Source organism: Dicentrarchus labrax, unplaced genomic scaffold (genome assembly GCF_905237075.1).
Source record: "Dicentrarchus labrax unplaced genomic scaffold, dlabrax2021, whole genome shotgun sequence".
NCBI lineage: Eukaryota > Metazoa > Chordata > Actinopteri > Moronidae > Dicentrarchus > Dicentrarchus labrax.
Window position 1 is genome coordinate 7,586,408 of NW_026136713.1, and position 14,219 is coordinate 7,600,626.

At 38.9% G+C, this 14,219-nt stretch overlaps 1 protein-coding gene across 3 annotated transcripts; it reads right to left on the bottom strand.

Moving 5' to 3' along the window:
• Window positions 1–148: 148 nt before the first annotated feature.
• Window positions 149–13,350, bottom strand: nxf1a (nuclear RNA export factor 1a). 3 transcript variants are annotated; one of them, XM_051420882.1, is made up of 22 exons: window positions 13,266–13,350; window positions 10,389–10,448; window positions 9,669–9,882; window positions 8,684–8,852; window positions 8,502–8,585; window positions 8,248–8,352; window positions 7,948–8,028; window positions 7,127–7,196; window positions 6,701–6,789; window positions 6,456–6,563; window positions 6,226–6,335; window positions 3,743–3,779; window positions 3,342–3,410; window positions 3,090–3,145; window positions 2,814–2,921; window positions 2,559–2,617; window positions 2,328–2,443; window positions 2,186–2,228; window positions 2,017–2,095; window positions 1,105–1,287; window positions 949–1,009; window positions 149–855 (listed from the first exon to the last, which is right to left on the bottom strand). In XM_051420882.1, exons 1-22 carry the CDS (start codon window positions 13,333–13,335, stop codon window positions 817–819), a joined length of 2,010 nt encoding a protein of 669 aa, XP_051276842.1. In that variant the 5' UTR covers window positions 13,336–13,350; the 3' UTR covers window positions 149–816. The 3 variants fall into 3 exon arrangements, with proteins under 3 accessions (XP_051276842.1, XP_051276843.1, XP_051276844.1); XM_051420883.1 differs by lacking the exon at window positions 13,266–13,350 and adding an exon at window positions 10,980–11,043; XM_051420884.1 differs by lacking the exons at window positions 10,389–10,448; window positions 13,266–13,350 and adding an exon at window positions 10,517–10,780.
• Between the last annotated feature and the right edge of the window lie 869 nt (window positions 13,351–14,219).

Sequence of the window (14,219 nt, forward strand, 5' to 3'; positions counted from 1 at the left end):
CCACCAGCAGGTCAGTAGTGCACTTTTCTTCTGTACCCACTTCAAAACTTTATTTTCTAATATAAGATGTCTGGTAGATGCAGAACTGCAATCAAAACTCAATCTAAATATCCAACAGGACAAATAACTTTCTACACAAATACACAACTTTGAATATGTAAAACCAACCTTTATATGCTTTTGTAACAATATAAGTTTACATACATTTATCAAAAAATGAAGCTCTGAAGACATATGACCTGTGTCAGCATTATAACAGCTCTAAACATTACTATACTTTTTGGGATAAAAAAAGAGAACATTTTAATGTTATTAGTTATTACACTCATTATTTTCAACTTATTGTTCCTCAGCAGACAGAATTTGGACCAAGGATTTTTTTTTTTCATTTCCAAGTTCAAGAATGAACTTTCATGCTCATATATTTTGTTCATATTGTAGCTGAAGTGAAATGTATCAGTTTTGTAACAAAATATGTTTTATTATTAAACATAATACAACAAATTAATGTGAACACAGGTCAAACAACTATTGGTCATCTGTCTTTATTTCTATGAAAACATGTAGTGATTTTTATACAAATGACCAAAAAACTAAGATTACAATGACAACCAATTTGTTGAAATTGTATCACAACATCAGTCTTTAGGTCCAACACTTGACATTTGGCTGTTAAAACAAACAGAAAACAGCTTTCACAAGTAAACTTGATCTACATTATTTTTAATAAAAGAAAAGGCAGCGTAAAGGATAAAACAAAAGCCATAAATAAAACTACTGCAAATTTTATTTCACAGAAGTATGATTCCACTCTTCTCATTTTATGAACGCAACGTCGGGGATCTTGCCTTCCGTCTGCAAACAGGAAAAAGAGAAAGCGTTACAGGGCTTTGCTATAAAAATGATCCCACCTTTATGGAGATGCAGAGAGCTGAAATAATAGGTTACCTTTAACTGAGTGAAAATCTGTGCCGCTCTGTTGAAATCCCACTCATTGTCTTGCAGACACCTGTGGCAGAGAATAAGCGTTCAGATATTTTAAATTAAGCGAATACATTGTCAACATTCCTGCCAACACAACACGCACAAAGACTAAAGACTTACTTTTGGGACCATTCCAGGTTCATGCCGGACTTCAGCGAGAAGGCTGTGAGCATCTCCTGCTGCGGTGCAGTGAGGGTGGGGACGGGGCTGGAAGATGGAGTTGGAGCGGGAGCGACGAAGGCTCGGCGGATCTCCTCTGTTGTTGCCATCCGGATGAAAAGTTGGTCGTTCACGATGCACAGACTGTGGCACAGGAGGAACACAGACGATCAGATATGACTGTTTCAGGTATTTTAGGACAACTTGACCTTTAGTGCCACTGTGCATTAAAACCTTGATAAAAGTTCACATTTTCTTGTAATTGTTTTAAACAGGTGTTAATTGATATTAGACTGCATTAACTTTATCTAGGTCCACCTAATAAACTGGCAACTCAAGTGAACTGTAGGTCAGTGTGTAAATCAATTATCAGAATTTTAAAAAAATCTCCAATTTGATTATATATTTAATTTTTAATAGACCTCTTCTGTTTAGAAACCAAATCTGGGTCCCTGGGTTTGTTTTCATATTACTGGAAACTGAATTTAAATTTAATTCCTCATTCTATTTATAGTTAAGCAATTAATTGCAAATTAATACAGGCTTTCAGGTGGCCTAGTGGTTAAAGCATCATGGCAGTTGGAGTAGCACACCATATAACTGTAAGGTCATAGTTCAGTTATGGGAAGGGACTTTTTTTCAATAAATCTCATTGTTGTGAAGTCAGTTACTTTAGAGAGCATATCTTCTTATTCATGGCTGTTATTTCACAGGCGGTAAAGCAAAGAAAACAAGGATGTTTGTCTTCATGTCAATTTCATTTTTTTGAATGTCCACAACTGTTGTTAACAATGTACCATTTCCCCTTCCTCAGGGAAAATGTGAGTGACAACAAAGAGATAATAAAAACCAATGAGAGCTCACTAAACATACCCAGTACTCCCTGCTGGGACTGTAATGAAAACTCGAGAGAAGGCCATGGTGGACTCTCGGGATTTACCATCAACAGCAACTGAAAAACAGACATGACACTAATTAGGTAACAGAATCAACACCACTTATCTTTGCAGTGTTTAAATACATGTCGACCTACAAAACTCACCTTCTTTAAAGACTCCGCTCACGGTGAATGATAGCAGTGTGTTCTGTAAACAGAAAACATTTTTGCAGAATGAATACAGAGAAATGATCCCCAGTGAGACGAGAAGGCTAATGACAAGAGCTGGCTGACAAAACAAACTCACGGTGTAGGTGTTTACATCGACATTAAGGGAGGCGATGTCGTGCTGAGTTTTGGGCAACTCGTTGAGGAAAGCCACAACGTTAAGTCGTGTGTGCTTCAGAAGTCGAAAACGTATGGCTAGAGGAGGAAAAATTCAGAGACGGACACATAAGAACAAATCTCAAATCACAAAAATGTGCACTCAATGATTCAGACGGTGTGAAAGGTCAACAGCTCGAAATGGGAAACTCACTGGAATCTTTGAGCCTCTTCAGGTTTCGGCTGTCTTTATGATACTCTCCCAGACTGCTCCTAGAACCAGAAGTTAGGGACAGATTGAATCAATGTGAACACAGCAAGGACTCAGGTGTCGGATCAGGGATCAGAGCAGTCATTGATGGGTGGAGCTAAACACACAAATCTTTAAAATGAATTACTTAATAAATCTCTAACATTCCTTCATGTGTTAATCAGTGATAAGTTTTTACAGAAATGTGTTTGTTCTTACCTTGAGGGGTTCTGGGTGGAATAAGGTGTTGTGAGGGATAACGACGCTCCATCATGGTAAGCATCCAGGAGCGGCTGTCTGTCCCCCGAGTCGTATATACTGTAGTACCTGCAATACAGTAACTTGAGTAAGTCTTTTTGTGTTTGTCCCTGTGACAAGTATAAAAAAAGCAGCGCTGATTAATCAGTCACTAGGTTGGGTCACACTAAGGCTGGAGAAGCACTGATCCACTGACTGTTGTAAGAAGATTCTCTACATAAAAGGCTAGATACTCACTGTTGCAAGAACCGAAGGATGAGAGCCTTGATTTCATCAGAGCCAAAACAGCTGCCCTGCATCATCAATTGGAAAAACATTTGTCAGGTACATAACAGAGACAGCGACTGGCAGCTTAAACATACACTTCTGAAGTGTGTTACTAAAGAAATGAATGTCTTGGAGAGCTCCTAACTGTCACCTACACTAGAAGACTTCATCAATAAATCAGTTTGAATAGAAGTATACAATCAATGAGGTAAATTAAGTAACCTTGCAGGGGGGGATAGTGGTGGGCGTTTCCACATCGAATCCAATGGGTGGGGGGAGGTCATCACCATCCTAAAAAGAAAACACACGAGAGAAAATATGAGCGGACTGCATCCACATACTATAAGTTTATTACACAAAATTTATTATTTCAAGAAAAGACACAATAATTTAATAAAAAAAAAGGAAACATGGCAAAAGGTGGCGCTCTTTTTTCAGCGGTAATAGGGTGCCTTAACTATCGAATGCTGTTTGAAACCCTGCATCGAGTGTGTGCTGTTCTGATGACTGCTTCTATTTAGGCTTAAAAGGATCAAATTGGTGCAATGTCAACAGATCCTTCAAAACAAGATATTTAAACTGAGCCCATGCCATTTTCATGCAGTACTTTTTTTTTGACTTACCAGTTTGAGAATCCGGGGGAACCTCTGCCGCACAGCACTGGTACGGGAACAAAAATCAGGAGCAGTAAAGTTATCATCACAAACCACCCCATACATACACACACAGATAAATCATGCGCTTTAATGTAGATACCACTGCCAGTCATGTCATTTTGCGCTCTTCAGTTGATGTAATTTTCTTTTTTAAAAAAAAGGTGCTACACTGTCAAAAACATTTGGGAGAATACATTCATGTATACATACATGAGACACAAAATGTTTGTACACAAGTTAATCAATAAAAGGACTATCATACACGTCCTTATCCTCTCTTTAGTTTCAAGCTATGCCCTTTGACATTTTTCAGTGTACTTACCAGCCGGTATACTCACCCTCTCCCCCAATACGGAGATATACACAGATCTGACATGGGGAAGCAACATAAAAATACATTTCTACGAACACACACACACACACACACACACACACAAACAAACATGCAGAGACCCACGATCTACCAGGCTGCGCTGCAAACCAGTAAACACATCCATTTTGAATTAGCAAAATAAAGAGATTATGCATTGCTGGGAGAGAGGTGGTTACCACCAGTCTTGTGTTAACCCCCCTCCTCAAACTCTGGCTAAGATGCTGGGGAACAGATGACAAAATTACCAAATAACAAAACAGCGTCTGGGTAAAAAAATTTCACAAAAAACCTAGTAAAAAGTATTCTAACATTCATTAGAGGCAATCACTATTCATCATGTGAGTGAGTTTGTCGGTGTCAGTGCCCAAAATTATCAGCAATGAAAGACAACCTGAGAAAAGAGCTGGACAAAAAGGACAGCCGGCCTCAAAGTGAGCTGCACCCAGCAGTCCCACCACGCATCCTATAGCCTCCCCCTGCTGCACAAGCAAAGCACTTAAGAAAGATGATATACTTTATTGATCCCCTAGGGGAAACAGTTAAATATCTCATAGGCACCATCAATTCTGAAGAGATGGGTCTTCATGCAATAGCAGTAAGTGGACTACATGCTGTAGCCATTTAATGTTTTTGCTTAATTCGGGCCCAAGCCACTGTTTAAAGAGGGACTGGGAAATCATTAATCATTCAACTTGAGTGATAATTCTCTACACTGCTCTCTCTGCTTAATGTTTGAGCTTTTTGTACTGGTCACAGCCATCAGAAACAGGAAGAGTATTTTCACTTTTTTCATTTGACTTATTTCAGTTCAGAACATATTTCCCTCAGAGGTCAGTTAAGGGTATAACTCTCCACATCATTCACAGAACAGCAGAGGCTTGTTTTAAGCCAAAGAGAACCAACTTAGTGGAAGAGAGACTGCTTTTTCTCTTTGGCCCATCACTGGTCATTGATAATGACTCATATTCCCCTCCGCCTCAGCCCAACAGCTTTTCCTGTGGAGTCCCGTCTTCACAAGTTCTTCTCGTCGCGCTCTTAGTGAGTCACAGCTCACAGGGACTGAGGCCGAGTAATCGTGACTGTGCCTGCCTTAGGTTGTCCCGAGATTTCGAGGTGGGATCTTACCCGTCATGGGCTATCCAGCCTTCCATACTCGCCTGATACAGGGGGCTGAGTGGGCATGGGTACTATGAGGGGAGAGGAAATCATTGGCTGTGGATTTTCTTTGTTTCATCCAAACATTTGTCAAAGCATCTGTGGAGTGCCCTCCAACAACAACCTACACTGTTTTACAGTACTGCTCATGAGATTGTTTCGGATTCGTATTTTCGAAAGCAGTTCATAGTAAATTGTGTTAGAGGGTTGTCATGCTGAATGTCCTCTTTAAAAAAGTGCCTCTTCTCAGAGTTATATCTCATCAGCAGTGTGATGGTGTTTAACAGCAGCTTATGGGACAACTAATCACTATGTCAGCAGGGGAGTGCTGGGTACAGCATCACTGAGAACCGTAAAACAAAAGAAAGCTTGAAAGGATGTCCCACAGAGAGGCTGAATAACTGGCAGAGAGAAGATGGCTGCTCAAACTGTGGAGAGTTAAAGCAAGCTGAAAGGAAAACCATGTCGAACTGCATCGTGGGTAGATGTCCTCAACTCCAACTTTTGGAAGTAAGATGTGAAGAAATGTTTCATATGCAGTGTGAAGGAAATGTTAATCATCAAGTGGGATGCAATGTGCAATTTTAACTAATTACAAATTAATTAATCTATTCTCCTTTTTCTCTCACACAAGACACACGCGCGCACACACACACACATACATATAAACGTGGAGTTAACAGTGAATGTCAGCTGCCTCTGGTCCAAATGTTCATCCTTGACTGCTGGGGAAGTGGTTTGTTATTGTACAGATAATCTTACAAAAACGCAGAGGCTTGCTTAATCTCCTTTCGTAGCACACTAGTGCGTACTCTTGTCATGCAGGAAAGACTCCTGGACACCCCTGCTCTCACACAAAGTCACAATACCATGTCCACTCAGTAAAATCTTCTCCCCTCACCCCCCAAAATCACTGACTGACCTGATGTAAGAGGCATGATCCTTGAAGAGGTCACACAGAGGGTTCTTGGTCAGCCACAGCTCCACCAGCTTCAGGCCTTTCAACTTGTCCAGCTCTCTGTCTGACTTCAGCTGGACGACCACACAGAAACAGAATGAGTTAGTGTCAGAAGAGGATCTAAAAATAAATCGGGCTAAGGGAGCAATTCATGCCTGCATTATTCTCTAGATTGACTGAGCAGCCAGTTTTACCTCATTATGGGAAAGGTTGAGGGTCTTCAGATTAGGCACCTTGGTAACCAATTCAGCAAGTTCATCCAGTTTGTGAATGCGGTTGTTACTGAGATTCAAGCACGTCAGCTGGAAAGAGCCGGAGAGACACGTGGAAGCATATTCAGTTTGACCCACCACTTAATTAGAAACCAGGTACATTTTGACAACAGCAAGAGAGTTTGTTATTTATTTTCTAGCAAACAATATCACTGTATTAATATTACCTCTGGAATGTTTTGTTCAATAATCTTGATGACAGCTTCCATGTTCGTCTTCCTATTCAAGACGACTTGAATGTTCTGGGAGACCAGGTCTATCACGTAAAATAAAATTAGCAATCAAAATACTACATAAATATACAAAACTGGAAAAGGATTTAATATCACTTTCAGTGACAGTACGGTAATACAAGAAAGTACGGTTTCATCACCAGATTGTCTGCATTATCATTTGAATCCTCAATATAAAACAACATTGCAGTGACCATATATTTAGAACATAAACAGACTAGATCTGTATAATCTTGTATAATTCAATAGTTTAGAAGTTGTGTATTAATACCAACAACCAGACACTTACTTGTAACTATTAGTCTTGTATGCATTCAATATCATGTCATACATACAGTTCATGTAGGAGAGAATGATTACCTGGGTCTGTTAGGATGTTGTTCAAGTCCAGTGCTTGCTGGGAGCCATCAAAACGTTTTGCCATGCATTGCTGTGAAAGATACAACAGCCAATATGAGAGGCCTTAACTCAACAGCAAATAATAATAATAATAAAAAAGGTTCATATTAATAGAATTTCGAAAATGGGGAGTTTTGTCCTGAATTCCCAAAACACCCCAGAAGTATGTTCCTTAGAAAATATAGCACCAAATTACTTTATTCAGGGTTCATCCATGGTTACAGAGTTCCTTTATACCCACAGCAATCAATGTATATTGTTTTTGTTTATTTTACCAGCTATTCATATTATATTAACTTTGATTTTATGTTTTGATCGTGATTATTTAATGCTTGCTTATCTAACTATGAATGAAAGCAAACACAGAAGGAAACAACAACAAATGCTGTGAGATTTTTGGTGTACGTGGTTGATTGTGTAGATGAAACACCAAAATACGTTTATTCAAGGAGGTTGTTTTAGGGCTTTTATTGTCTATATTTGATAGTGATAACTGATGAGTGACAGGAAAGTGGAGAGAGTGAGGGGCTGAAATACAGCAAAGGGCCACAGGTTGGAATAAAACTCAGTCTTTGTACATTGGGCACACACTCTAGCAGGTGAGCTACCATAATGCAAAAATCATGCACTTCATTAATCAGCATATTTTTCCAATTTATACATTTGTATTTTAGTTCATGTATTTGTACTCACTCTCATCAGAGATACTAAATTAAATTCTAACCAGTATTTGTGAGACACACACACATACTCACAGCCCCACTCAGCTACCTCTAGCTTACCTTCAGGTGCTCCAAGTGTTCAGGCTTCAGGTCTGAGAGCATGAAGGACGGTGGAGCGCTGGGGTTGACATGCACTTCCACCTTGTAGAGATAAGAGAGAGATTGGTAAAGAGAGATAAACCGTTTCACGTGTTGTTTTAGATAACGTATAATTTATAGTTATTCATAGAGGTCATGGAAGATAGGATATGGACTGATAACATTGTAGCCACTATTTTGCAAGCTGCAGGTAATCGTAAGGATAGTAGACTAAACTTAAGGATAGCAGATAGTAAGATTTCCAATATTACACAAACATACCTTATAACCATCTGTGTCTGTGATCTTGTGAGAACATTTTTGCAAAGCACTGACAACAGATGAATCGTCCACATAGAAATGGACCCTGTTGTGGTCAACATGGTACTGGGCAGACAGGGGAAGAAAGACATAATCAACATTCATACATACAAAGACACTTTCCATAAAATCTTCATCTTACTAATGTGGCTAGGATCTTTTTTTTTTTACTATTAGTTTGTAATCACTAATCATAAGACAGCACTGAGCTTCACCTGTACAGCTGGGATGTGAAGAGAACAGATGCTCTGAAGAGCTGTCAATAACCATTTCTTGTCATATTTTCTTCCATGTGGTATCTATCAAACAGACAAGAAAGAAATATGTGATCTCTTTTTAACAGGTTACGATGTACAAGTATGGATGTCTTGTGGTGACTTGCCCAGTGAATACCCACCGTTACTTTGAACCATCCTGACCGGTTTCTCCCTCCTCCTCCTCCACTGCTGCCTCCTCCAACTCGGTCTCTATAGCCACCGCCGCCGCCTCCTCCTCCTCCTCTACCACCTCCTCCTCCTTTGCCTCGTCTATCTCTTTCTTTCCTATTAGCTCTTCCATATGGGTTGCTGAAGAAGAAAAAACGAGGCCATATATCAAAACAACCCTCTTTTTTGTAGCGTCCACCGTAAGAACTTTTCCCAAGAACCTTTTTGGGAAACATTTTGTCAAGAGGAACCAACCTAAATGTGGTTCTTCTGCCATAGTTCTTAGATACTAAAAAAGGTACCTGCTCTGTGGGTTGCATTATCCCCGTAACAACTGAAGCAGAGTGAGGCATTTCTAAATTTCTATGCATTAGTTGCTGGTCTTCTCTGTCTCATTATAATTTGAGTTTAAAAATAGGCAGGGATCCCAAAAAAGTAAAACAGTACTTGAAATGTTTGTATGGCTCGTAAGTCAACAGTAAGTTCAAATAAAACAGAATAGTTAACAGAACTAAAATAGTCAAACAAAGTTACTGAACTGTACTCAATACACTTGCACAGTTTCACTTTTATTGGTATTTCATTTTGAGTACATTTTGACTGAATTACTTTCAGGTTTCAGGCTTTCATACCAGACTTCTTTTACTTTCTCTTTCTGGACTGACAATAGCTTAGTTTAAGATGCACTTTCTGTATTTGTTCAAATGAAAAACAGCCTCCAAGCGGCTGAAACTGATCCACATCAAAGAAGTTAGGTCTAACTGTCTGTGTGTCACCGCCCTTATATAAAGAGAGCATACCAAATGAGAAAAACAATTCATCTTTTCTTTTTAAATGTATTATTCTTGACATGTAGTTACTCTTAACACAATTCTCCATTCCCTCTTTATAAAGAGATGTGCTCTTTTTGGAGCTCATCAACAAGACACACACAAACACACAGTCAGCCACACTTACAATCTGTGCTGGGAGCTGTTGTCCTGAGGAGAGTTGTCACCCATAGTAACATCCCCATCAGGATCATCGAGCCTAGACCGCGGCCCAGGACCTCCAAAGCCTCCTGGGCGGTTCCCCCATTGGCGTTCTCGGCGGGTCCGGTCATTAGATCGACCCCTGTGGGAGCCTCTGGCTCTACGGTGGCGAAACTGTGGTGCAGTTCGATCATCATGTTCTAAAAAAGTTTGAGTCAGTTTGATTTAAATATCACATCATACACATATATGATAAAACTAAAAAACATTAAGACCAAAGTTATATAATTAATTTCTATCATCATGGATTAGAGTTAAATATACCAAATAATGGTGATGACACATCCCCTATTGCCTGTAGTGTAATATTATGAATTCATAAAACAAAACCTAAACATCTTGAATTACTACTGTAAGAAAAAATATCTTTAGAGAAATTAAAGTTATGTTACTCAAATGTGCCTCTACATGCTTTTAAATGCTCAACACATTCAAATTTAAAAAGGACATTCAGACAGAGGACAAAACAGCATGTTACATAACTTTGCCTTACTGAACTTTGCTATTACTGTTTTCAATATGGTCTGTTTGCAGACTTTAAAACATTATCTGGCATTGTATAATAGGTAATAAGTTGTGGTTAATCACATGTCTGTAAAGTAACATATGTAGACCTCTGAAGGGGGGGCCCAACGTATAGTTTTACCTCCTACGGACATGTAACCAGTCCTCCTGACCTCTCTCCTCACCATAAAGTCCCCACGGTCTGAAGAAAGACGGTACAAGTAGCACAAAACATGTCAGGTTAATGCTGTGGAGAGCAGGGTTTCTTACCGTTGTAGTAATGCCCGCCATCCGCCATATTTCTACAATAGTACTAGATTAAAAAAAACAATCCTGGGTGTAAAATATATATATATATGTGTGCAGGGCCTCGTCTCTCTGTTTTATGAAACACAAAGGCTGTGCTGTGGAAGAAGCTCCAACATCCCAAGTCGCTCAGAGGGAAACACAAAAGAAGACCACGACGACGTGACCGAGTAGCTTCTCTTTAACTAGCTGTTAGCTGTTAGCTGTTAGCTTGGTCAGCTGCTGCGCGTTGACGAGGACACTGCGGAAGTACAGCTGCTGCACACTTTCTCTTCCGGGGCAACAAAATAGCGCGGGCAATTGAAATAAAAATATTCTATATACGTCCGTGGTGGAATAATAAAACATTGCAATAAACACTAAAGTAAACTCTGCTAACGTTAGCGCTAGCTAAAGATAGCACACCGTGTAGCCTAGCTTAACCGACCTGGAGGTTTCCGGTACCGTGAACTTTTATATCGCCCACGAAGAGGCATAATGACCGGATGACCTCTTGGTTAATGACCGACAATAAACTCATTAATTATATTTCTACAGACGAGCAGCTGTCAGTTACTGTACAGTTAGCCGTTGGTCATAATGACATCATCTGAAAACAATGACATCATCTCCTGATGTTGACTTCATTAACCATAACCTACCATAACTAACCATAACCAACCATAACCTACCATAACTAAACATAACCAACCATAACAAACCATAACCAACCATAACCAACCATAACCAACCATAACAAACCATAACCATCCATAATCTACCATAACCTACCATAACCAACCATAACCTACCATAACTAACCATAACTAAACATAACCAACCATAACAAACCATAACCAACCATAACCATCCATAATCAACCATAACCAACATAACAAACCATAACCTACCATAACCAACCATAATCTACCATAACCAACATAACAAACCATAATCTACCATAACCAACCATAACCATCCATAATCTACCATAACCAACATAACAAACCATAACCTACCATAACTAACCATAATCTACCATAACCAACATAACAAACCATAACCTACCATAACAAACCATAACCTACCATAACTAACCATTACCAACCATAACCTACCATAACTAACCATAACCATCCATAATCTACCATAACCTACCATAACTAACCATAACATCCATAATCTACCATAACCAACCATAACCTACCATAACTAACCATTACCAACCATAATCTACCATTACCAACCATAACAAACCATAACCTACCATAACTAACCATTATCAACCATAATCTACCATAACCAACCATAATCTACCATAACCAACCATAACCAACCATTAACAACCATAATCTACCATAACCAACCATAACAAACCATAACCTACCATAACCAACCATAATCTACCATAACCTACCATAACAAACCATAACCTACCATAACAAACCATAACCTTCCATAACTAACATAACCTACCATAACAAACCATAACCTACCATAACTAACCATAACCATCCATAATCTACCATAACCAACCATAACAAACCATGACCAACCATAACCATCCATAATCTACCATAACCAACCATAACTAACCATGACAACCATAACTAACCATAACCTACCATAACTAACCATCCATAATCTACCATAACCAACCATAACAAACCATAACAAACCATAACCTACCATAACCAACCATTACCAACCATAATCTACCATAACCAACCATAATCTACCATAACCAACCATTACCAACCATAATCTACCATAACCTACCATAACCAACCATAATCTACCATAACCTACCATAACAAACCATAACCTACCATAACTAACCATAACCTACCATAACCAACCATATCTAACCGTACCCAACCATACATCTATACATTAATGAGATAATTATACTCATTTATACAGCTCAGTCACATTTTCTGCACAATAAAATGAATCATTCTGGAAGAATAGGATTATTTTGTTAATCAAATAATTTTTTTAAAAGAGTGTATTTTATACACTAAAATAAAAAGCAGAAAATGCATCTTATTAATTTACTTAAATTATCTAAACTATTGTATATTAAATTTGTTTTAATTATATTAAAAAATAATTTATTTTCCATATCCAAGACTTCCAATCTCTTTATATTTTAATTTATTAATAACATCATGTCCCTTAAACCTATGGATACCTATGTCCATACATAATTACTCTGATTAAGGACTTATACAAAACACTGAAGATAACATTTCCATCGATATTTAGTGTTAATTTTGTTTGATATGACAGCCAGGGTAGACATTAAATAAAACAATCTGATAGACCAAACACCTCATGATAATATTAAGATCTTCTGAAGATGGTTGGTGCTTATAAATCACATTTTGTCACAATATCTTGAGTATTGTCTCCAAGCATCCCTCAATCATTGTAAACTAATACACATATATAAGTTACTATAATGCAGTCAGCTGAAGTCCACATATCAGCTTTAGTGTTGTCACTTGATTGACTCATTGAACCCTCAGGTGAACACAAACAGGGAGTGGTCTTCAACAGGGGGACGCAGCCGCCATTACGGCTGATTGGTAGCCAGGTGCAGAATCTCCCCACAGTGAATAAAGCTAATACAGGTTTAACTGAATTATATAAAACCCTGTCCCGAGCTGAGGCTACATGGACTGCTAATCAATCAATCAATCAATCAAACTAATCAACTGACCAAACCTACCGTCGTTCGTCACGCGTGCTACCACAGCTAGGTTTGGGTAGCTCCTCTGACACAAAGTCACTCGGTCCATCCACAGAGAAAACAAAAGGAAACTGTCACAACTTAACCAGTTGTTAAAAAGCAGTCAAACATAAAAGTTGTAGATGTTTCTGTAAATTTAAACCGAGTCAACGGTTTGTTTTGTACAACTTAAAGCTAACTTTAGCTAACTTACGTTAGCCGTTAGCGTTAGCACTGCGGAGCATCCCGCTGGACTCACACACACACACACACACACACAACACAATCCAATAACAATATTTACACATTAATTTATGTAACAGCAACTATATTTGTCGTGATAATACGGGAAACTGTCCCTACTGTCCACTGCGGTCTCAACCGGAGTCAGTCACACTATCCCGCGCGTGCTTCTCCAGCACGAACCGACACATGGCGCCACCTGGTGGACAGATCTAACCCGGGTACAGATCTAACCCGGGTACAGATCTAACCCGGGTACAGATCTAAACCCGGGTACAGATCTAACCCGGGTACAGATCTAAACCCGGGTACAGATCTAACCCGGGTACAGATCTAAACCCGGGTACAGATCTAAACCCGGGTACAGATTTAACCCAGGTTACAGATTTAACCCCGGGTACAGATTTAACCCAGGTTACAGATTTAACCCCGGTTACAGATTTAACCCAGGTTGCTGATTTAACCCAGGTTACTCATTTATCTGCTTGATAAATATACTCACAGTTACCAGTTTATAAGTCAGCAGCCATTAAATAAATCTTATCTCTATGAGGGTTATAATGTTTGTTTGTTTTTCAAACTATTTGACTATTTTAGAGAGGTGTTGGTTCAACTTTATGGTTTATTGTAGTTTGTGTTGCAATATAATGAGAGGTGTGTCTAATATTTGTTTTACCCTCAGTGGTAGAAACACCTGTTTGAAACACCTCA

Coding starts and splice junctions, on each gene's coding strand:
- nxf1a (XM_051420882.1), bottom strand. CDS start 13,335: ATGGACCGAGTGACTTTGTGTCAGAGGAGCTACCCAAACCTAGCTGTG. Junction 8,586..8,683: donor CAGGATGGTTCAAAGTAACG/GTGGGTATTCAC, acceptor TCTGTTTGATAG/ATACCACATGGAAGAAAATA. Junction 2,229..2,327: donor TCGATGTAAACACCTACACC/GTGAGTTTGTTT, acceptor TTCTGTTTACAG/AACACACTGCTATCATTCAC.